This window comes from Paramormyrops kingsleyae, chromosome 22, assembly GCF_048594095.1.
Source record: "Paramormyrops kingsleyae isolate MSU_618 chromosome 22, PKINGS_0.4, whole genome shotgun sequence".
Taxonomy (NCBI): Eukaryota; Metazoa; Chordata; class Actinopteri; order Osteoglossiformes; family Mormyridae; genus Paramormyrops; species Paramormyrops kingsleyae.
The window spans coordinates 6,852,400-6,876,728 of NC_132818.1; the positions used below are offsets into that span (position 1 = coordinate 6,852,400).

The window sequence follows — 24,329 nt, forward strand, 5'->3', positions numbered from 1 at the left end:
ATTCTACCACAAAATGATTATCAGTGTTTTTTTTTGTTTTTTTTACCTTTTGTGCAAAATGACATTTTGGCCACTGTTTACTATCCATCACTCCTACCCCTCAGATTATTTCATAGACACAGAGCGCCCTTCAAATTCCATATCAGAGGATCCCTGAAAAACGCTTTATTAAACTGTTTGGTAAGCAACTGTTAGGAAACTTTCATTATTTTTAGATTCATTCTTCCAAAAACTTTCTACAAGCCAAATTCCAATTCCAATCAAAGACCAACGTGTCAATTTACTTCCCGAATCATTTCATTAACGAAACAGTTAATAGCTTTTGAAATGTAATACCTCTGAACTACTACGTAACCGCATAAGCATTATTCCGATCCTAATTAAATGCTGTAAACTTCACGTACTATTATTATTCCCGAAGGGTTAAAAATAACACATTGCTTACAAACATTCATATCTCTTAGGCTATGTCAGTGTAAGATGGCTTCGTTGCCGTCTCTTCATGTCAGATAACCTCAGTATTATTCTCCTCCTCGTAGCTCTTGAAAAGCCGAGTGTCAACAGGGATCCTGCTTCCGTTGAGCATGTCTTTGCTCGTCTCATTTATAACCTTTCGGCAACAGCTTTTCTTCTGAATTCGTTCATTTTGTTCCTTTCCTGGATGAAAAGACAAGCAGGACATAAAAATGATAGGTGCAGCTCGTCACCGCCGCGATTGCTGGTTTACATAACGGCTGCTGCTATTTACTAATCAGTCCGAGCCTGTCAATCGTTATTAGATGGCGGATTAAAGTGATGTGTTCTTTGTATGCATAGTGCTATGGTTAATTAAACGTCCTTAGTAAAAATGTTAGTTTACTTATACTTGATGTTGTCAATTTTCTGCAGTAGCCTATTCATCTGACGAGTCAACAACTGCTTCGTTTTCCAGCGTTTGAGTCAATCAGGGAACCATTAAGGGCCATTAAGTCATTTGTGTGGATGTTGCCACCTTTTGGCGTACGTGTGCCATTTAAATAAAGCCGTGTTTGTTCTGCGCTGTTAAATACAAGACAATCACACATTACTGTTAATAATTTACACGACAGGTATGTGGGTAGATTATCTGCAGATGACGAATTATGGACTCGAGACGTGTCTGGCATCACAGGGAAAGCGGAATTTGATTTTCCAGCCTACGTCGCGGGCTATTCAAAATCGGACATGTGAGGGAAAGCCAACTGTGGTAAGGTTCGCCTTTTTTGCAAAGACCCTGAATAATGAAAACGCAAATGGTAATAGCTCAGACTGAAATCATGCTTAAGCCTACGCATAAGCTTCCAACAGTTTTGTCTAACTACTTGACGCAGAATCAACAGCCGGCGCCCAACCAACCCGGTCCCAAGTGACTGGGTGCGCGATCGGCGCGCGGCTAGGGGAGGCGCGTCCCCGCCACTCCGCCAGCCCTATATTGTCGGGCTAACAGACTCTCTGCTCTTCATTCAGTCCCAAGACTCCGTGTGATCTCCTCTTACTGCTAGAAATGGAATAGAAAACGCTGACTCGGTTTCCAACCAAACTTTTCTCAGTTTTTTCTGGACATGAAACCTGGATTGTATAATAAGAAGACGCCGTACTTATCTGAAAACAGAGACCCCAAGCTAAGAAGTCACGCGGATTTCCGTATCACCTTGAAAATATAATTTATTAGAGTTTTTTTTTTAAGATTTTTATCTGTGAACTGAAGGCTTTTGGATGTGATTACGCTAAATCCAATCATACACATAAAGTGCTGAATTTTCCTGTTTTTATTTTTGATGCGCTTATAATTTTTGCTGATAATGAAATTCTTTCACAAGTTCGCTAAACTGAAAAACCATGCTGCCCCATCATCTCTTCAGCTGCTATAAAGCAGAGTCTCGGAGCAGCGGAGCCATACAAATCTAAATATGAATAATCCCTGAACCTGAACACTGAAGAAAGTTTACTGTACGAGAACTGCAAATCACGGCGTGCCGAGAAGTCTCCTTACACGGTACCTTTTTCAAGGGATGGTTCTGAATTCCCAGCGCCCAGGAGCAACATTGAGGCTCCTACAGAATACCTTTTTGTTGTCCGGGGAAAAACTGAGATTAAATGGAAATGAAAACCGCAGTTTACATCTTCGTCGTCTGTGCCTTTTGTCGGCAGTGTGTCACTTCTGAGGTAAACCGTGAGACATATTGCAACGCTGAAGTGTTTGTGATCCCCTCTATGGAGAAAGTGGCAGCAGATGCCACCCTTACTGTAATCAAACACTCCAAACCTTCTATTCAGACTGATACAGTCCGACGATGTAGGTTATGTGTGTAAGCATGTATGCGTGTATGCACCGCAGCTCGGGTAATGCAAGGTTCACCTGACACTTGGTGCTATGTGCAAGTGTGATTAACTCTATGAATCGTGTCGCTGTGCCACTATTTACCCAACGTTTTGGTTATACGGTCAACTTGCGCTAGACCTGAAACTTAACTTGTGCCCTGCGGGCGATAAGCAATTACAATGCCATTTATAGCGACCCGTAATGGCTCCCGTGAGGCCGCGGGTAATATCAAATCATCAAGGGAAAGGCTGAAGATTAGTTTTTATACGATTTATTTTATGTGTTGTATCATGCAATAATAAATATTGTAAACTTATGCAGGCCTGATTAATGTTTTTCACCATATGGAGAGAATTCAGTGAAAATGTATCGTCCCATTTAGAATAAGTATCAGAGGTGTATAACCGGTTTCAGAACTGCGGGGTTTAACTCCTGCTTTTCGGCGGCGTATGTGGCGTGAACGCGGCTTAGAGGCTATTTTAAGGCTGCGGCAGCAAGTGTAAGTTTGACAGACAACTGCAGAGAAAGCGGCTCAGTCAGCCTGGGCGATTCGTTAGCCGTCCTTCGGCCGTGTTCGGTGACTTAGACCGCAAAATCGGCAGCTTGCTGCAAAAGCACTAACTCTCTTGCCTTGTTTTGCCCTCAGGACTTACCGCAAGAACTGATCGAGAAGTTGTCCAACAGCGAAATCCGCAGCATCAGCGACCTCCAGCGGCTACTGGAGATAGACTCCGTAGGTAAATTCCGTCTCTCCTTTACTTTCCCTGACCTTCGCTCGCCGGCTATCGCGCTCTCACTGAAGGCTGTTTACCTGCGCGTTTATGAGTTACTAAGCACAGGGCAGCCATAAAACTAAAAAGCGACAAGGAAAGATAATCGATCCTCGAAGGTCGTCCAGGAATGGATACAGTCGGTCAAGAACTATCCATCAGTGATTATGAAAGCGTTTATATTTGTACATTTTCCGAAAAAAGTTTAAGTGCAAAATGGTGATGAGTGATACTCAGTGCAAGCGGCGCTTGGGCATCTCGGCTCGCCCGTCTGTGCGGTGTGGCCCCGGGCTATACAGGTACAGGCAGTGCAGTTTTCGGTAAGAAATACAAATATCCGGCGGCTTTTCGGTAGATCGGCACTCCAGTCCAGTATAAACAGCTATAAATGCAGACCGCACAGTGGTATGTATATTAAACGCGAAGCGGGTAGTAAATCAGATACGATGAAAGCATATTTGAGAGTGCTCCCTTTAACTACGGACGAGGTGATTTAATTTCCCCGGATTCACAGGGTGTGTATTCAGTTTTCGGAAAAAAACGTAAAGCGCTCGGGAGGGAGAGAAAAATATTACTTGTACAGCATGTGACACGATGGACTTTCGTTACGAAGTTTTTTCGTCCGAATTCCTGCGACAGTTGCCTGTGCAGTAATCTGGCTTTATAGTGCCTGGGCTGTAAACCGAGGGTAAGAGGCTGCAGCCTGAAGGGCTCAGCGTGGTTCATCCATCCAGATTGTGTTACAAACCGCAGGAGTTCACGGGAGCCTTTATTTACACAAGGACGTGCTATACATATAAATATAATCGTTTCGGAAGTGTTTGGTGACAATAGATAAATATAGAGTATAAAATCAATAAATGTTAGTTTATTCATTTATCACGGAGAATTCACTTGTTTTTGGATAAATTGTAGAGTAACTTTGTTAGCGCTCCAGTATGTCGACTATTTATCCTACAACAGGACAAATGGGGCTCATTTGAATGTGCGTGCCTGTCAGACACTGCACGATGCTCGTAGGTGAATTAAAGCGCTACTTTGTACGGTGGAAAGTTTCCGATGAAACGTCAGCACCCGGGTGACTGTTACTGCGACTTCAGTCTGTGGCGCATGAAAAGCCTTTGACGCTTTTGTTGCAGCCGACGCGTAAAACCGCAGGACTGCAGCCCCGAGGACGTTTGCTGCATGTGTGCACTGAGGCTCCAGGCTGCAGGTCCGCTTACACCGGAGATAACGGGGTTAGAGCCGTTAATTTTTTTCCATGTTTCTATACAAATACAGTTCCTCTCTGGTGTTGGAACTGGATGCTGTAACATATACGATTTTTAGGATATATAATAGGGTCTTTTTACAGACTGGGAATCAAAGATGCATATCGTGCTAATTGTCTGAACCTGTCTACACCTGGATCGGGGCTGTCATGCCTAGTACGTGATCTCTAGAACTTGCTATGGGGCAGACATGTTGCATGCAGTCACTCCAGGGGGTGTGGGTGGGCCCTCTTGTCATTTATATATGTAAAGCGTTATATTCTGTGAGGATTCACTGGACACGATTCTGTCTTTGTGTTAATCTTGCCACTGGGATCGTGTTTGGTAATGTGGTGGTATCTGAGTGTAACTGCAGACAGTCTGTGAGTAGGAGCCCCCCCCCAGAGGCCCGAGACCCAGCATGTCGTCCCAGTCACCTGTAACTCCTCCTCATCGTCCCCTTTGTATCATGCCGGTGTCCCCTGCGCGCCTGGAGGGAGAAAGAAAACAGCTCCTTTTGTCACACAGAAATAAGTCAGTCCATAAAGACCTCTTTATCTCCATACCCCTGCCCCCCCCCGAGCACACACACGCAAACACACCCACATCCAGATTCAGTACTCTGACAATCCCTGTCTCCTGGTGGCCATCTTGGGCGTGGCCAGGTTTGGGGGGGGGGGGGGCAGTTATGGAGAGAAGAACCTGTGGAGGGTTTTCAGAAGGATGTGAGGCTGCAGAAACAAGACGGCTGTTATTGTAGGAGAGCCTGATATCTCCGCCCCCCCCCCCCAAATCCTAGTGATGCAGGCTCTCCAGCCAGGGTCCAGGTAGAGCCTACACTCATGGAGGGGCACAGGCTTGTCACGCTGTCCTGTTGAGCGCGGCGATAGCACGCCCCCCTCCCCCCGGGGATTGGGTGACGGACTGGAGGAAATGCCCCCCTCCCCTCACCACTGCAAGGACAATATTTGAAGTGGGAGCTAGATAGACACAGAAAAGCAAGAACCCTAATGTGTAAATAAAGAAATGTGGCCAGGGTGGGGTGGGCTGGGCAATCAGGGCTTCTGCTCTGCTCAGAGGCAACGAAAGCAGGTTGGGCAGCGGCCTGCGAGTCGGACGGGGGTGACACCTTTGCTTTCTGGTAGCAGAGCCACAATTGGTTCAAGGGGAACAAAAGGGCTTTGCTTCATCTGGGGTGTCACCCTATAATCGGTCACCTTTCACTAATGAAGATCTCTGTCGCACAGTGCTACACCTGCATTTGATGCTCTGCTTTCCCAGGGTGTGTCAGAAGAGTGACAGGACAGTGATTACATAGTTTCTGCCATCTCAGCGGGTTCGCGGGCTCCCTAAGTAACGTCGCTCTACTTGTCATAAAATCAAGGTGGTGAGAAGGAGATTAGGGCACGCTGTGATGTTTGCCCTGGACCAAGATTACACCCTTGCCCACAAAGGGAAAACTTGGGAAAACAAACATTTTTCCCATAATCCTCAGCAGTCTAATGATTAATTATTCACTTCATATGCATGTCTGAGAGTTCTTGCAAGGCCCTGCTTGCTGCAATCGCCCCTGCGCTGGGTGTGCTCAAAAGCTGGAGGGTTAAGCAGTGAGGTGGTAGTGGTAGTCGGGGTGGGTGGGGGGGGTAATGAGAGTAATGTGGCTGATTTTTGTCTTGCTGGGTTCCAGGAAATGAGGTCATCGAGGAGTCCAAGCACAAGTACCACAAAGACCTCTTGTCTGGCTTTTCCAACCTGAAGAGCTCGCAGGTCCACAGCAGGCGGAAGCGGAGCATCGGTGAGTCCGTTTGACCCCTCCCTCAGCTGGCAGAGCAGCCCCCTTTATTCCCTCTCTGTATTCTTTTACGGCTTCCTGTGTTTGTGTTTTTATAGTTTGTTCCCGTTTTCTGTTTGCCGGGTAATGTTCTGTTTGACAAAAAAAAGAAATTCAGGGGAAGCCTGGATGGCACTAGTGAGCAGCTGGCCATTGTGCTTTTAAACAATTTTGAGGATGTTTCAGTCAGACCTTCATTGTGCCCGGACCCTGTATGTATAGTTCATTTATTCAGTGGAATACTCAGCGGTGGGGGGTGGGGGGGGCGGATTGCCTTCTCCGCCGCGGCATGCACACCTCGCCGTGCGTCGGCAGCGAGACATATCCCTGAGCGAGGAAATTCCACACATTCAGCGCTCAAGTCGCGGCTCGCCCGCAGGCCTGAGCTGTCTTACGCTCTTCAGAGCTGTGCTGTACTCCCCGGGCCCCGGGCCCTCAGGAAGCAGGAGCAGCCTCTGTGACCTCCCAAGCACGGCTCCGCGCCGTTCCCTGGGCCGCTGAGAATGCCGTCAGCCACGCTGCTGTCGTCGGTGCTCTGGGCCCTGGCTGTCGGGGGAACCTTTGGGCTGTTTGCGGCCTCCTGCTGGCGGCCCGCTTTCAGCCGGCCTGATTTGAGCTCTGACCCCGCAGTGGCAGCAGCGTGGGTGCCGGCCTTCCTGCTGGCGGCCCGCTTTCAGCCGGCCTGATTTGAGCTCTGACCCTGCAGTGGCAGAAGCGTGGGTCCCGGCCTTCCTGCTGGCTTCGTGGTCATATGCTGCAGACTCACGGCCTCTTCATCGGCATATTTTTCTTAATGGGCTCCTCTGGCCCTGAATGGGCTGCCATCATGCCCTCCTGCCTCGTCACCCAGACTCCCAAGATGCACCCGCTGGTCTTCCTTTCCTTTCCGGTTGCATCGTCTCCTTTCCTGTTGTCTCATCCTCTTTTCCTTTCCTTTCCTTTTCCAGTTGCATCGTTCCCTTTCCTTTCCATTCCTGTCCTGTCCTGCTGTCTCATCTCCTTCCCCTTCCATTCCTTTCCTTTCCTCTTCCTTTCCTGTCCTGTTGTCTTGTCCCCTTTTCTTTCCTTTCCTTTCCTTTCCTCTTCCTTTCCTTTCCTTTCCTCTTCCTTTCCTTTCCTTCCCCTTCCATTCCTTTCCTGTTGCATCGTCTACTGTCCTATTGTTTCGTCCCCTTTCCTCTTCCTTTCCTTTCCTTTCCTTTCCTCTTCCTTTCCTTTCCTCTTCCTCTTCCTCTTCCTTTCCTTTCCTCTTCCTCTTCCTCTTCCTTTCCTTTCCTTTCTCCATGCTGCTTCTGAAGTCAGGGCCTGCGGGAGAAGCTCTTTGTCTGATCTACCCCAAGTGGAGAACACCCCCCCCCCCTGTATTATATGTCGTATACACAATAGGTTCCTGAATATGTGTTTCTGTCTGTCTGTCTGTGCCTGTCTGCCTGATGGCCCTCTGGTCCCTTCATGCGTCCCATTTGTGACTTCTCCCCTTCCCCCTCTAGAGGAGGCGGTGCCGGCAGTCTGCAAGACGCGGACAGTGATCTATGAGATCCCGCGGAGTCAGGTGGATCCCACCTCTGCCAACTTCCTGATATGGCCGCCCTGCGTGGAGGTGAAGCGCTGCACCGGCTGCTGCAACACCAGCAACATGCGCTGCCACCCAGCCCGCCGGCACCACCGCACCGTCAAGGTGAGAGGGCGCCGCATGCACCCGCCGGCACCACCGCACCGTCAATCCCTGAATCCCCCAACCCTGGCCGGCTGGCCAAGTGCCCAGGTCCAGTAACCATTACAGCAGCTGTTAGACCAGCAGAGAAATCTGATAGCCCCCCCCCAGATCAGGATGCTAGAGCATATATTCGCAGGCAGTGACCCACACTCCTGGCACTATGCATGCGTGTGTGATCGGCGGGGGGGGGGGGGGCGTGCTGCCCCTCTGTTCCAGATGCCAAACTCCCTCAAACGCAGGCAGGAGATTTTTATATGTGCATCTATGACCCCCCCCCCCCCCCCCCCCTCGGGACACTGCCGCTGCCCTCCGTATCACCGGCTGATCTGTCGGGTCACATGCCAGTGACACATTCGTTATCTGCAGTCAGACACACAGCTGCCACGCTTGATCGCTCCGAGATGCTGGGCCGATAGTGCCGACCAACCTGGCCGCCCCTCAGAAGGTCTGTGTCTCCAGCATGGGCCAAGCGACCGTGACCGTCTTTAAGAAGGCCCTCTTCCACCCCCCCCCCCCCCCGCCGGCCTTGTGTAGTCTTGGGTGTCACACAAACTTGGCCAGCGGGCTGTGGCAGCTTAGTTTTTAAAGTCCCACCCCAGGACCGAGTTGCTCCGAGTCGCTCCGAATCGTTGGGGACATGGGGGGGGGGGCAGATTGTGTCGGCTGCTAAGGGATGGAATGAGTTGAATGGTTTGATTGAATCAGAGGGTCCCGTGGGCGTGGTCATATGAGACGGGGGCCCGGAGGGGGGGCGGGGGGTTATCCCGACACCCTCTTCTGCCCGTGTTGGTCTTTCTCGGGAGGGGGGTGGTTCTTTGGTGCTTGGCCGCTTTGGGGGACATTTCCGTGTCCGGCTGAGAGAGCCCTATATCCCAGAAAAAGGTTAGCCACATGGGAGACATTCAGGATATTGTGTGTGGGGAACATTGTCTCCTGCCAAGCCCCCCCCCTCCCGCAGCGTGAATGGGGGTTCAGTGTGCTTTTTCGGGTATATTAAAAGGCTAAAAATGTTGTCCATCTCGCCGAGCTGTTTTTCTTGCGTGCCGAGAGGATGGGAAAGGCCACATTCTGTGTGATTCTTTCCAGCGATGCTGTTACAGTATGTGTTTCAGCAATTGGATTTTATTTATTTACTCGCCTCCCTTTTTTTCCACCATTTCCATGAAAAGAAAACATGTCCTTACAAGCTCAGCCTGTTCAGTGCCGCTGTGATTTAGAGAGAAAGGGCGGCGGCGGCGGTGGGGGGGTTGTTTGGGCGGAGCGAGACGTCCTCCCTCAGCATCCGCTCAAACCCATTATGTCGATATGAGCCCCCCCCCAACCTGGGGTTTGCTGGCCGGCGTTTGAGGGGCTCTCTGCCTCCTGTTGGCTTGCAGCACTGATGCTTTCTGATGGTCTGTCTGCTTTAAGATGTTCTTCTCTTCCTCTTCTGTCTCTACCCTGCTAGAGCGGGGCATCCTAAATCCAGGTGTACTCCCCCCTCCCAACCCCCACCCTGCCTTTTTCTAGGTTCCTCAGGTTCGTCCCACCATGCACTGCACTGCTGACCTTGTGCTTTCAGATTGGGGTGGGGGGGCTTCTTCTGTTGGCCCTGCAGTGACTTTCCTGGTGCACTGGTGAGAGTGAGCGATAAATCTAGGCAGGAGCTCCTAGTGACATTAGAGTCCGTACTGCTGGGGGGGGGCTAGGGGGTGTGGCTGATGAGCAATCTGAGGGTTGGGATCTGCAGAGTAATGAGGTGCTGAGGGCTTCGGGGAGGGGCGATGCTTTGATAGAGCTGTGAATGTGTGAACAGGCAGGCAGTAAGGAGCCCCCCCCCTGCGTCACACCCACGCGCCCGTCTTGCCGCCGGCAGCCTTTGGTGGCACAGAGCAAAATCCCATGGCCGACAAAGGGGGGTCTGCATGCGGAGGGTGAATTATGTGTGTGTGTGGCATCCCGGGGGGGGGGGGGGGGTGGTTGTGACTGTTTGATGTTCCTCCAGCTGCGGAGTGTGTTTTTTTTTTTTTTTTTTTGGGGGGGGGGGACAGGTCGCAGCTTTCCCCCCTCCAAGCCACCCATGCTCCCTGAAGGTCAGATGTTAAGCGGTAGCCAGGTGGGGGCCACTGTCAGAGGCACGAGGGGGGGCTCGCGGTCTCCGGTCATGCTGCCCATTCGCTCTCGGGCCGCTCCGGTCTCCCGTCACGCTGCCCATTCGCTCTCGGGCCGCTCCGGTCTCCCGTCACGCTCCCCATTCGCTCTCGGGGCGCTCCGGTCTCCCGTCACGCTCCCTATTCACTCTCGGGGCGCTCCGGTCTCCCGACACGCTGCCCATTCGCTCTCGGGGCGCTCCCTTCTCCCGTCACGCTGCCCTGGGAGCCGGCAAATCCCAGCTGATAAGGTCCGGCGGTTTGCCGTGGGGCTGGGTGCCATCTGTGTGGTGAGGGGATTCGCCTTCCCTGGGGTGCTTTGATATCCGATATTCGCAGAGAGCTTCGCTTTCTGAAGAGAAACTTTGACAGCAGTCGAGGGGGTATTCCCGAACCGCGGAGCACCGACGAGGAATCCGGGCGGGAATCTCCGTGCGGTGGCTTTGTTTGGCCGCCAGCTGGAATCCTGCGTACACGGGTGTTGTCCCCCCCCCACCAAGAAGTTGAAAGCCCTGCATTTCATCGCTCATTTTCAAAGTAGGACAAACTCGGTACCCAGAGTTGGGGGTGGGGGGGGTTGTGAGTGGGGGGTGGGTGGGGACATGTATGGACTTGGCTTAAAAGCTCATTGATTGTCTCCATTGATTTATTTGATGCACTTGAAGCTGGGGCGGGGGGCGCTGTCCACGGCAACCAACAAAGGCAGGGTATTTCACGTCCCGCTCGCCGCTTAATTTGGCCGCTGACAGATGAATTGCAAATCCCCCGTTTCGGGAGAGTGACGGAAAAAAAGAAGTGGGCTCTGTTTTCTTTATCCGCTCACTGTTCCCGCTGCTAATTGGCCGCGGCCCACACATCCACCGGCGTGTTTTTGTTGGACGCGGAGCAGAAACGTTTCTTTCCATGGCCCTTGGCCTCCCGTGGGGGAATTCCCAATTAACCTCTGGGCCCCCGCCCCAGACGAGGGGCCCCTTGGGGTCTCCGGAGCGGCCCCGATTCCCAGCACCTCCTGGTAGATCGGATGTCATTCCTCTGTTGCTCCCGGAGCTTGTTCTCAGGCCCAGCTCCCTGCATGGTCTTGGGGTCTATGATTTATATAGTGCTCCTGGGGGGAGCTGGGGGGGGGGGGTTCCATGACCTAAATGTGGGTGTGAGCCCCAGGAGGATAGGAGCGCTCTGACTAAATGAAGACCGAATTGGATATGAAAATAAATAACTGATAAGCTACAAGTCATCCAGGGACAAAAGCCCAGTACAGAGGAAACGGCTCTTTCCCTGACCCCCCCCCCACATTCCTGCATGTCAGACGCAGTGCTGACTGTGCCTTTAGCTGGCGTGATGGGGGCTGCATGGGACTGATCCATGCTAGGCTCTCGCCAGGTAAAGCAAGCCGGACCCGCCCATTTGCGGTGGGCAGTGGGGGGTGATTCAGTGTGATGGCCATGCTCCCCCCGCATTGCAGCCAGGCGTCCTCCTTGGCCCATGTTCACCCTGGGTGTGTGATGCAGATCGGCCGGTTCGTCTACCCTCAGGACCCTTGGGATTTCCCTGGTCCCAGCTTCACAGGAAGTGCCTGCCTGTTCTCTGCTGTCTGATTGGATGATTATGACCCCTGAAGTCCGGGTGGCAGAACCTTTTGCCCTAGGGTGGTGTGGCGGGCCTGCACCCACTCAGTACCGTCACCAGGCCTGGTTTGACGGCTGTGTCAGCCTGGGTCTGTCCGCACATCTGGCTCTGGAAGGATGCCCCCAACATCACATGACTCCCAGTTCCTTGGAAATTTCCCTCCAAATGCTGAAGCCATGCCACTTGCCCGAACACAGACTGATATGCTGGTGTGGGCCAGACGCTGCGGTTTGCTTGTGATACGTTAGCCCCTGTTCCGGTCCTCTCCCACCTCTCCTTCTTTCGTTCTTCCCCTCTTTTTTTTCTTGAACCCTCGACCTGTGCACCCCACTGCCTGACCTGTCGGTAGCACAGAGACACCCCCCCCGCCCCCCGCATGTGTAATGCCGCTGCATTGCACTCTGCCGCTGTTTGCCTCTGTTGGAACTTGACGCGGCCGCAGCCCGCTTACACAATCATCGCATGGAACAGCACAGCCACTGTTTTTTTATCTTCCCTGCCCAGAGGCATGAATACTCGCATTAACTTTAAATGGTGGTAATATTCTTCTCAAAGCCCCTCCCCCTCCCCCCCCCTGTGGCTTTTGGGCTGGTGGGAGGTGGGGGCAGCGGGGCACTGCAGATTGCATCACCTGCGTATTTTCCCGGGTGCGCTGTCAGAGGTGACACAGTTCTGAGATTGTGGCTGTGTCTGTCTTCAGCGGGTGGGCAGTCTGACCATGATGGTAAAAGCTGTCAACCGGGGGAGGGGGGGGTGGTGACAGTGAAAGTTTACGTGGGGGTGGGGAGTGGCCCTGAATCATATTTGCTCTTTTATGGGGTTCCTTGAGATTATTATATTAAATCACAAATGATTGGTTAAATTTGATGTGTCTCTGTTGGGCGGGGCACTGCCCGCTGCATGCCCGCCAGTAAGCACACCCCTTGTGCACCGTAGCCACGCCCCGGTGTGTGTCTGTACGAGCGACTGGCCTGCTGCTTTCGTATCAGCTCCGGAGAGGAACCCGCAATTTCACTGGCATGCAGCATCCAGACATCGCATCTCGTCAGCCGATTCTGGCTCTCTGCGCTTCCACGATCCACCTGTCCGTGGGTGTCACCGGTGCCCTTCCCGCTGACCCTCCCCCAGCCCCCCTTCCCGCTGACCCCCCCCCCCCCAGTGTTTGCACACCTGATTTAGCAGTACTTACCTCATATTCGCTGGAATGTGCATAGTTACCGTGTTATTTTGCCAAAATACTTTAAGTGTTGGTCATTTTCAGTGCCTGAAAGTCTGCCTGCCTCTTTGTCCTGTAGAGTTCGACCCCCGGTCCTCAAAAGCCAGTTATGTTACAGTCCGATTACATTTTAATTAGTGCCTGACTCAGACTTGGAGTGTCCCAGCTGAGCGGAGAATGAGTTCTGTGAAGACAATTCAGATCCTTTGAGCTAAAACGAGCGGACCCTGGTCACTTCTGTTGTGTGAAGCTGGTCATGTGTACGCTGCAATGGCTGATGGGTAAAACTGGAGGATTTAACACCCCCCGCCCCTCCCCTCACCAGGTGGCTAAGGTGGAGTACGTGAGGAGGAAGCCAAGACTGAAGGAGGTTCTGGTGAGGTTGGAGGACCATCTGGAGTGCATGTGCACGCCACAGCACCACGTGCTGGAGCACTCTGAGGCAGAACCAGGTAAGCGGGGCCTGCCCTCACAGTACCGCCGTTGTCACGGTGACGCCCCAAGCATGTGGTCGGTCATGAACTTGCCCTGGGTGGCCTCATTATCCTCCAGCGTGAAGCTGAGGTGCGGCTGCATGTTACTGCGAAGCGTCACACTCTTCTCCTCCATGCGCCTACGGGTGCATTTGTCTGCCATTGTTGGGAGTTTTTTTTGGGGGAAAAAACCTTGAAATAACATCTTGCGGGCGTTTTTTGAAATTTTTGAATGAATCCGACAGGGACCATTCGGTGTTTCGACTATGATGTGCTGCCAAGCGGTGGAGTTAGTGTCAGGTGTCACAGGACGAGAGTCAGCATGTCCCAGTTGAGGAGTGTAGGTTCTCCGGCAGATTCTGGGGGCCTGCATTTTACAGGGCCCCCAAAATAAAAATTCAGAGGCCCGGTTGGTGAAATCTATGTAGTTCAAATTTATTTATATAGCGCATTTTTAAAGCATTGCATTGTCTCAAAGCGCTTTGCATTATCTCTGCCCAAAGCCCCCCAGTGAGCAAGCTAGAGGCGAGAGTGGCAAGGAAAAACTCCCTAGAAGGAAGAAACCTTGGGAGGGACCAGACGCAAAGGGGGGAGCCCATCCTCCAGGGGCCGGCAGCAAAGTCCCAGTTTGTAAAGTAAAATTGTGTATAGTCACACACAGGACAGTGTGAGTGTATGAACAGGCGCGCACAGTGGACCCTGTCCATAGACCGCCTGGGCCACAAGCTGCATCGGTGTGAGTGTATGAACAGGCGCGCGCAGTGGACCCTGTCCAAAGACCGCCTGGGCCACAAGCTGCATCGGTGTCAGTGTATGAACAGGCGCGCGCAGTGGACCCTGTCCAAAGACCGCCTGGGCCACAAGCTGCATCGGTGTCAGTGTATGAACAGGTGCGCGCAGTGGACCCTGTCCAAAGACCGCCTGGGCCACGAGCTGCATCGGTGTGAGTGTATGAACAGGCGCGCGCAGTGGACCCTGTCCAAAGACCGCCTGGGCCACGAGCTGCATCGGTGTGAGTGTATGAACAGGCGCGCGCAGTGGACCCTGTCCAAAGACCGCCTGGGCCACGAGCTGCATCGGTGTCAGTGTATGAACAGGCGCGCGCAGTGGACCCTGTCCAAAGACTGCTTGTGCCACAAGCTGCATCGGTGTCAGTGTATGAACAGGCGCGCGCAGTGGACCCTGTCCAAAGACCGCCTGGGCCACAAGCTGCATCGGTGTCAGTGTATGAACAGGCGCGCGCAGTGGACCCTGTCCAAAGACTGCTTGTGCCACAAGCTGCATCGGTGTCAGTGTATGAACAGGCGCGCGCAGTGGACCCTGTCCAAAGACCGCCTGGGCCACAAGCTGCATCGGTGTCAGTGTATGAACAGGCGCGCGCAGTGGACCCTGTCCATAGACCGCCTGGGCCACAAGCTGCATCGGTGTGAGTGTATGAACAGGCGCGCGCAGTGGACCCTGTCCAAAGACCGCCTGGGCCACAAGCTGCATCGGTGTCAGTGTATGAACAGGCGCGCGCAGTGGACCCTGTCCAAAGACCGCCTGGGCCACAAGCTGCATCGGTGTGAGTGTGTGAACAGGCGCGCGCAGTGGACCCTGTCCAAAGACCGCCTGGGCCACAAGCTGCATCGGTGTGAGTGTATGAACAGGCGCGCGCAGTGGACCCTGTCCAAAGACTGCTTGTGCCACAAGCTGCTAGATCCTTGTAAATTCCCTGATCAAAAGCTCCCCAGAAGAGATAAGCAGCTGATTCGGACCGATAAGCCATCTGAAGTATTTGCTGTGTGTCAGTCTGAGTTGGCGTTCATACCCCCAGAGGTCTTCGTGTTCTCAGAAGCCTCTTTATGTAAATACCCTGCATCTCTCTCTGCCCCCCCCCCCCCAACTTGTGTTTACAGGCCGCAGTCTGGCTACAGGTAAACAAAGGAAACGCAAAAAGTTAAAGCCAAAAGGAATTTATAGGTATCGTAATAAAACACACAGTTTGCTAAAGTCCGGAGCGCCTATAAGTCAAGCAGGTAGGACTTTAGCATGAGCGGCCAATAAAACGCTTGCTGGCTCACTGCCAATCAGGGCACAGAGAGGTCGATCACAGAAATGAGCCACCAATCGAGCTCAGGGAAGCAAATTCACCAATCACCAGTCACCAATCACGGTTGCCGGAGACTTCACGCAGTCACTCTGCTTTCCTCCCCAGTAAATGTGCATGTCTGTGCTGCTCTCCTTCAGCTCTCGCTTGTTGGCGTCCCTGCACACCATCCCCTCTGCGTGTCCCTTCTCCTCTGTCACGTGCCCTGATGGTCGGGTTTGCTGCGCCTGCTCATTTGTCCCATTGTGTCCTCACCTGAATGCGAGGCCACTGCTTCTGAATGATCGCATGTCGTGCAACAGGCCCTGAACCTCCAGCAGATGAGATCTGAGGATGTAGCCTTTGATGAAGCTCTCCAATTGGTCGGGAAATCCATGTGACTTGTGGAATTGTCCAATGAGTGGCCGTGTCACTGACATCTTCCCTTCTGCCTGTCCAGCCGACGTGAGGTGAGACGGTGGATCTTGGGGGCCTTCAGCGTGGGACAGGATGAAGAGAAGGGGCCATCAACGTGCTTCAGCTACTCCCCCCTCCCTCCCCACCCCATCTGCCGCCTTTTAAAAGCAGTCATTTAAGAGACTAAAACAGAATTCAGATACCAAAGGTGCTCACTTACCTCAGCTGCTGACAACTTAGTGTGGGTGTCCATACCCGATAAACAGAACGCCGATGATGATGGTGATGATGATGGCGATTACGTCAGCTGTGCTGAACTGGCGACATCCAGGATGGAGGACGACCGTTTGCTGTCTTTCAATGCAGAAGTACACAGCCCAGAAAATGACTGACACTGTGTAAGGGGACCCAGGTGCATGATGGGAAAACTGAAAGGACTCGTTCTGCAAAAATGCCAGTCATTGCTGGACCCTTGTCGGGGAAAAAAATGTGACTGTTAAGAGCGAGGACCAGACTCATTCTGGAACTTTTCCAAAGAACCTTCCAGAATCGTGGGAACGTTCTTTAAACTGGCGATGTTCAAGCTTGAGTTCTGTTTGGATGTTTTTTTTTTTTCCATAAACAAAAACTTCTATAGTCTGTTTCTTTTATAGCCTCTTTGTTATTCATTGGATTGTATGTCAGTATGGTCTATGCATAAAGCAGATGAGTTCTTTACAATAATTGCTACTAATAAACTATTTATACATTTAATGTTTTTGTGCTTCTCCGCGCTGCAGATAAGCAGGCATGTGTAAAAACGCCAGTCCCGCGTTGCCGGTTCTCCTCTCTGCTGTGACCCGCAGACATTCATTCGCGATGCTACATTATAGATCTTTCCAGTGTTTATTGTCTTTACTTTGTACTCGAAGCATAGTGTAACAGCTGGAAATGTGTGATGAAGACGGGAGAAAAAGTAAAGCGCTTTATTTTTTGGTAAATCAACAAAAAAAAAGAGAAAATATATTATGCTTACTTGTATTCAAGCCAGGAAGTATATTTTCTTTTTGTCTTTTGTGGTGGTGAGACGATATTATTTTAAAAAGGGATATTGGGGTAGGGTGGGGGGGGGGGGAAACGGAAGTAAGATCTCCCTCTGCGACAGGGCCCCTTGCTTGGTGTCATTTTGGGATAAGTGGTCATCAGTGTGCAGATATTGTTGTGCATGGGGGGTGTTGTATGTGCATGGGGGTGTCTTGTTGCATGGGGCCGGCTTGCACTTTGCGGGAGCCCAGGTACATGTGGTTGGGGTCAGTGCTCACACGCACGCTCGCACGCTCGCAGCCCCGTAAGCTCATGCATCGTGTGAGGCCGTCACCCCCCCGACGTCATGCCCGTCACTGATATCGCGGTGTCAAGTCCGCCACAGGCCGGGCTGCTCCCTCCAGGGGCAAAGTTCTCTGCCAACAGGTGAATGAATGGCCTCCTTGTTGCCTGAATGCTGCTCGTCAGGGAAAGCAAACATCCTCGCTAATCCCTTAATCACTCCTCCCATAATGCACCTCGGGGACAAAAGGAGGGGCACGCAGAGCAGCCTGGTGGATGTCAGAGGCGCAAGGGTCCTGATGTTACTGCAGTTTGTCGGTGTGCCACCCTGATTTAGTCGTCCAAAGTTACGCCTGCCGTTTTTTTTTTTTCCTTCTTTTTTTTTTTCCTCAGTCGGCAAAATAGTGGTGGAACGGCGCGGCCAGCACTAAAAACTGAGACAGTGAAGGAGGCTTTTCCCCAGACTGTGGTGATGAGGTCTTTTGTTACACTGGTGTTCCTGCTGCACCAAGCTTTCTGCCCTCTTCCGATCAGAACAGCAATGATACTATTTATATATTTATAGTTCAGTAATAAATATATTTCTACTCATTAAACTTTGTACAACCTTTGATTCCAGTAGTTTCCTTGGCGATGAGACCTCACCGATGAGGTCCATGTGGTCAGCTGGGAAGGGTGGGGTCTGGGGGGGTGGGGTCTGGGGTCGGAGGGGTCATGTGTGGCTTAAGTGGGTTAGTGCTCGTGCGACGCGGAACTGAGCCGTTGGTGTGCGACAATAGAATAGTTTGGGCAACGTTGTGTTGAGCTTCTGTCACCCATCTTGTTCAGGCAGGAGTTCGGGCAGAAACTCCTTAGAACAGCAGCGATGTTAATCTGACTCATCCTCTGCTGATAGTTCCCTGCCCCCCCCCGCCCCCCCCCTCCACACCAGGCAGTCACCTGTATGGACACCCTGCTGCCTGTAATCTGCCTCCTGGCCATTGTCTCCCCAGGGAAAGTGCCTTACGTAACTAACTCTCTAGAAGACTGGAGAGGAGGAATTGGAGTGCAGAGCTTAGCTCAGAGGGGTGCCTTGCTTCAGCAGGGACTTTTACAAACCCCCTTTTTGTTTCCCTAATCCCCTCAGTCGCCCCCCTCTCATTAACACCCTCCCCGGTGTGTAGAAATCCTTTATGATCTCTTTTGACCATCATTTTCTAGTTTGCCTGGATGATTACTTCTTTAGCCTTGGATATCTCCTCTTCCCCGTGCCCCCCCACAAAGTCTTGCACTCGACGGGCACCTTCAGAATGGAACGGGGCTGCAGGAAAACGCCAACTTCCCCGGGGGCTGCGGAGGTGAAATGTTCTGTTTTTAATTCTTTATTTTTGGGAAGAGGGAGGAATTCTCTCGCCTCCGGGCGGGTGGAGAGTTATGGCTCTCTCTGATCCTCCGGGGCTCGGGACACATGAAAGCGGTGCAGCTCACACACTCCCCGGTGTTTTGCCCTGTACGCTAACCCGCGAAAAACAGAAAAAAGGAACTTGAAAGGAAAACGAATATATTGCATGTCTGCCAGGACACCAAGGCCATCTGAGGGCAGAACAAAGAGTGTGTCTCTCTGGCTTTTCATAATGGCTTCATTCCTGTCCTCAGCCCCTCCTAAGGACAAAGAGGGATTCATGGATTGGGGGGGGGGGAATGGGTCAGAAGTGAAAAGGGCCAAGGGGAGGTGTTAATAGAGAAGAGTGTTCAGGATGTTAGTTATCTCAAAGAGAACGAGTGAACAGACAGGCATGTGGCCAGTAACAAAGCAGGCTGTAAACACAGGGGGTCCAGCGTGGCGTCCCCCCCCCCCCAAACACGAACCACGGGAGTGCCGCCCCTTCGCAGAACGTTGGCTGTCACTGTGGGGGTCAACGCTGACGGGTCACGGGTCAGGTGGGAGAGGATGAAACTCGGAAAGAAACCGTTGTTTCTCCAGTCGAAAATCATTCAATGGCCTTGATTTCAAACCTGCGATCATTCTGTTCTGTCTGTCCGACCCCGCCGGGGCGGGGAACACGGGGTGACTGACGGCTGAAGGTGGTGGTGGGGGGTCACTCAGTTAAACCATGCTGCCGCTGACTGCCCCTCCTATTTGATTCCTGATCAGCCACGGTGGTGAGAATGAAGCCCCCCACCCGCAAAGACCTCACACGTGACGGTATCATCGACACGCTCGACTCTGCCTCTTTCATTCTCCCGAGTTAAAAAACGGCAGGCCACCTTGAGGAATCACAGAGGCGACTCTTTGGGGACACTGCGGCCGTGAATGGGGGCCTTTGTCCTGCTGAGGCAGGCGCTCACGCTCTGGTTGGGGGGGCAGGGGCCGCCCGCAGGGACAACACGCTAATTACGCGTTTACAGCTTTCCACTGCTGAGAAAACAGGCCTGGACTTTACGGGACATGCCTTCTGCGAACGAGAGCTCGCTGGAGTGCTTTGTCTGCTCTTTAGGAGGGGCTGGGGGGGGGAGCTGAGGTGTGCAGGACCCCCAGGAAGCCCAAAGAGAACATGGCCCCTGAGATTCGCATCACTGGTCACCTGACGGGACATGCTCCCCAGGCGTGAAACAAGATGCACAGGAGATTGTGTTAGATTGCGTGGCTGATAACCCTGAGTGGGACCTCCTGCCCCCCCAGTGAGTGACCCCGCCCCCCCATTCCCCGCCTGTCTCCCTCCTCTCCTCCCTCAGATTCCTGTGGCCGGCTCGGAGGCTCTCCCACGATCAGCACATAAAACACCCCCCCTTGCTTTTCTTTCCCCCTCATCCCTTCCCTTCTTTTCTGCCGGGCCTCCCCGAATCGGGCCAGCAGTCCCCAGCGGGAAGAGACGCGGCTTTGTCAGGGAGCCGCCGGGCCTGCGTGCGGCCGCTGCTCTCTGAGGTCGCCTTTGTGACGGCTGCGGATGACATGGTGTGCCGGGGAATTTTCGGGAAGTGCAGCTGGGCTCGTCTGTGAAGCCATGCGCTCGTGGCATCGGCCTGACCCTGGGGAGCCCATCAGGGTCCTGTGCCGCTCTCTGTGTCGCTAGTCAGGATGACCGTCACAACTGCGACAATGACCGTGACGATGACTGCGGATGACTGTGAGTAACCCTGTGAAAATGACTGTAACACTGACTGTGACACTGACTGTGACAATGACTGAGACAATGACTGTGAGGATGTGAATGTGTTAATGTGACATCCTGTGTGCCGTGGAGGCCCCGGGGAGCCTCAGCGCCTGACCAAGCTACAGGCACAGGCATTGTTGGGATTTCTGAGAATTCCGACAGTGGGTGCAGCTATAAGTGGTCATGGGTTCGAATTGTGGAAGGTAACCTGAGGTGATCTCACATCCTGCTTTACATACCGCATTGTGCTGCCTTAGTACCCAGGGGAGCTGGTGTACGGGGTGTTACTGGGCTGTCTATCAGCAGGTTCCGATGCCCAGTCTACCTGCCCTGGGGGCCGCTGGCCTCATCTCTGTGTGCCAATCCTGCCCTGGGGGCCGCTGCCCTTGTCTCTGGGGGCCAGTCTTGTCCTGGGGGCTGCTGGCTTCATCTCTGGGTGCCAATCCTGCCCTGGGGGCCGCTGCCCTGGTCTCTGGGGGCCAGTCTTGTCCTGGGGGCCGCTGGCCTCATCTCTGGGTGCCAATTCTGCCCTGGGGGGCACTGCCCTGGTCTCTGGGGGCCAGTCCTGCCCTGGGGGCCGCTGCCCTGGTCTCTGGGGGCCAGTCTTGTCCTGGGGGCCGCTGGCCTCATCTCTGGGTGCCAATTCTGCCCTGGGGGCCGCTGCCCTGATCTCTGGGGGCCAGTCTTGTCCTGGGGGCTGCTGCCCTGGTCTCTGGGGGCCAGTCCTGCCCTGGGGGGCGCTGCCCTGGTCTCTGGGGGCTGCTGTCTAAGGAACCCCAATGTGTTTAAGGTCTCTGTAATCCTAGCATACCGGCCCTGTGCTGCGTGACAGTGTGTGGTGGCCATTACAAAGACTCTAAAGACACATGCAGGCTGAGGGATCCTCAGCCTTTGATGGTACAAGTGGCGGAGAGAGAGGCTTGGGGGGGGGGGGTCAGGGTGATGGGGGGGCAGGTTCAGGGCAGGCGGGCAGGAGTAAAGCTGACAGTGTGTTAACATACCTGACAGGCCGTATTTGCTCTGTCTGTCCCTCAGTCGTTCTTCTCTCCTTTCTGCCCCCCCCCCCCGACACAGCCCCCCCCACAGCCTTCTTATCCTGCATGAGGGTCAGATTGCGCACATTATGCTGCTTTTTATCTTTCTCTTTTTGTTTTTCTCAGTTTCCTCAATAAGCCTCAGATTTCCACCTCATCCAAAGATTCTGCTCCACTCTGAAACGGCGCCTATTGGGGACCATTTCTCTCGGGGGGGGTCCCTCCTCGCTGTGTGTTCTGGCTCAGATGCGCCTTGCTGCCTCTTCCTCACATGTATCAGTGGAGGACGGTCAACTCGAGTCAGGAAACCTCTGCAGACCATCCATGATGTTACCGCAGAAAGTGGGGGCACCACCCCCCACCACAGGTCCCCAAGAATAGCTGTTGTTGAATCTGGGAGGGGCCGTCAATCTTATTCATTAAATTGTTTTTTTTTGCACAAGAATTGCTTCAGAATGGGAGACTGCATTTTATTTTCATTTTATACCTTGAAATCAGAGCAGCTTCCTCTTTTCTCTTTTTATTTACCATTTTTTAGTTTGTCTTCATCCCCCCCCCCCCCCAACCTCATCCACCTGGTTATGTACGTGAACACCTGCTATTTAAAACAAGGCGCAAGTTCCAACACACAATCCAATACAAGACAGCTGGCTTCACTATCCACTCACGCCGGACGGGTACCGGGACTCTGGCAGTCCGGTGGTCTTTGGAAAACGGGCCGGATGAGAAACGAAACCAAATCCGTGTCCAGCCTGCGATTCACTTTCTTTTTGTTCCATCGTCAGGTTCTTCATTTAAGCCACAGCCAAGGCGAAGCCCGAGAATCTCGGACCGCGATCTACCTCAAAATACTTTTAAGTGCACATCTCCCAGAGCGGGGGTGGGCAGAGGGGCACCGACTTCCAGGTCCCTCCACTGCTGGGCACTGCCCCCGGATCTGTGCCCAGACCCCACCCTGAAACTCTGAGAAGGACTTGGCTGTGAGTAAGCATTCGGGCCTGGCAATTGTCAGTCCCAAGTTTATACTTTGGGGGGGGGGGGGGGGGGGGGTTCATTTGCAAACCTCTGACTCATCCCCCCTCCCCCTTGGTCAATAACCCCAGGCTGTCCTTGCTTCTATTCTGAAGCTTCTAGCTGAATGTAGAAAGGTGAAAGGTGTGTGTCCGTGTGTGTGTGCGTGTGAGAGTGTGTGTCCGTGTGTGTGTGCGTGTACCCTACATGTGCGAGCATGTGCGTGTGTGAGTGTGTGTCCGTGTGTGTGCGCGTGTACGCGAGCGTGTGCGTGTGAGCGTGCATGTGTGCCTGTTTCGACCTAGAGAGATCGATTGGATCCCTGGAACTGTCTGGAAATGCAAGATTAAAGGCGAGTGTGGAGCAGCGGTACATGTGTGCTTACAGTGTTACTGAGACACACACACACACAGGCAGACATACATGCAGACATACATGCACATACTCCCTGAGGCCAACCCTGCGAGATTCACATCTCTGCTCTTTGAGACAATGACCAATCAGAAAGCTCTTACTCCCTCCAAGGACCTTTGTCTCCCATCTTTGCTTTTAAATAAGCCGCCATTCACGTCTGCCTGCAGCTCCCAAAACAAACATTTGGCCATTTCACTGAGGATCGTAATACAATAGAGCTCAGAGATGGGTGGGGGGGGTTGCTTAGTGCTGAAAGCCTTTTGGTCTTTTGAGCTACGATGAGGCGGCTTTTTGGGCCCCTGCCACGCCGACTCCGGCCCCCCATGGGGCCCGCTGCCCCGTGCTGCCCACTTGTCATCCTCCTGCGCGTGCAAAGCCCCAGCAGGGGTGCAGGTTTGGTGGGAAACGGAGACGACTTTCCACACGTCTCGGCTGAGGGGGATCCGCGCCGGAGGCGAGAATGAGCACCATCTCTCCCAGAAGCTGCAAGTCGCCATTGTTTCTTTGCCATGAAACGAAACAGCGTTTCTGAAGAGTATCTGGCAAAAGACAGTTCAAATAATAAATATCCATCCATCCATCCATCCATCCATCTTCTGTATCCACTCGTCCTACTCAGGGTCACAGGGGTACACAGCCTATCCTGGAGGCTACGGGTGCAAGACGGGGATCAACCCAGGATGGGGAGCCAACTGATTTCAGGAGAGTCAATGACAAATGATATAGAAATAAAACATTAATTACAGACGCTCCTCTACTTGTGAACGAGATGCGTTCCGTACGACCGTCTATAACTTGTTCGTAAGTCGTTATTCAACATCATTTTGAGGGCATATGCAAGTACAAAGAACTAGGATGCTGGGAGTTTGCACGCTACGCTGCTGACAAAAAAATTGGTGTTGCGGACAGGAAACGGGAGCCCAAGGGACACAATTTGCACTTACAGTCCTCTTCGTTCGTGAAAGTTCGTAAGTTGAAAGTTTGTAAGTAGAGAAGCGTCTGTACTGAACAATAAATACTGGACAGTAAGCAATATGCAGCAGAATAACAATAATACAAGTAAACTGTAGGTGCAAGACAGTGTAAAATAACATTATAGTGCAAATATAAATCAATCGGCGTTTATCTATGGAAGTGAATGTTTCAGCCCTCATCGCTTCAGGCAATTTCTGTCATGCAAACACAACAATGCTGTTATTTATTTTTTTTTGCAATCATTTAATTACGACATGGCTGTACAAGTTTATGTTGTGTTCTTCCGCAGTGGGACTCGGCAATCCAATTGATGAAGGCTGGAGACCAAACACTCATTAGTATATGGATTTTTGGGGGTTAATTATCTGTTATCAAGTGTTTTCCTGTCCTTCTCCCTGTAAGTCGCCCTGGAGCCTCTCAGATCGAGCCTCGGCATCTCAGTCAGTAAAGGCTTGGTTTACCCATCGTCCTCACAGCAGGAAGTAGATATGACTGCACTCAGTAAAATCCCCAGCTAGCAATTTGGTCGGGCAGGAACCGTGCTGTATTATTTAGGCTTATCTCTCTCTATTTTTTAAGATAAGGGAAAGCCACCATGCCAGAGGATCCGCGGGGGAA

General features: G+C 52.5%; 1 protein-coding gene across 5 annotated transcripts; it reads left to right on the forward strand.

Moving 5' to 3' along the window:
* The first annotated feature begins 821 nt into the window (after nt 1-821).
* Nucleotides 822-16,591, forward strand: LOC111843309 (platelet-derived growth factor subunit A-like). 5 transcript variants are annotated; one of them, XM_023810797.2, is made up of 7 exons: nt 822-1,225; nt 2,988-3,078; nt 6,049-6,156; nt 7,683-7,870; nt 13,206-13,332; nt 15,252-15,371; nt 15,882-16,591. In XM_023810797.2, the coding sequence occupies exons 1-7, from the start codon at nt 1,091-1,093 to the stop codon at nt 15,893-15,895; spliced, it is 783 nt and encodes a 260-aa protein (XP_023666565.2). In that variant the 5' UTR covers nt 822-1,090; the 3' UTR covers nt 15,896-16,591. The 5 variants fall into 5 exon arrangements, with proteins under 5 accessions (XP_023666565.2, XP_023666567.2, XP_023666564.2 ...); XM_023810799.2 differs by having other exon boundaries at nt 823-1,225; nt 15,252-15,269; XM_023810796.2 differs by having other exon boundaries at nt 823-1,225; nt 15,252-16,591.
* Nucleotides 16,592-24,329: the final 7,738 nt, after the last annotated feature.

What these genes read in the sequence shown, in the direction of transcription:
- LOC111843309 (XM_023810796.2), top strand. Translation starts at nt 1,091, where the DNA reads ATGTGGGTAGATTATCTGCAGATGACGAATTATGGACTCGAGACGTGT. An exon ending in GTGAGGGAAAGCCAACTGTG is followed by an intron (nt 1,226 to 2,987) that starts GTAAGGTTCGCC and finishes TTTTGCCCTCAG; the next exon opens with GACTTACCGCAAGAACTGAT. An exon ending in ACTGGAGATAGACTCCGTAG is followed by an intron (nt 3,079 to 6,048) that starts GTAAATTCCGTC and finishes GCTGGGTTCCAG; the next exon opens with GAAATGAGGTCATCGAGGAG.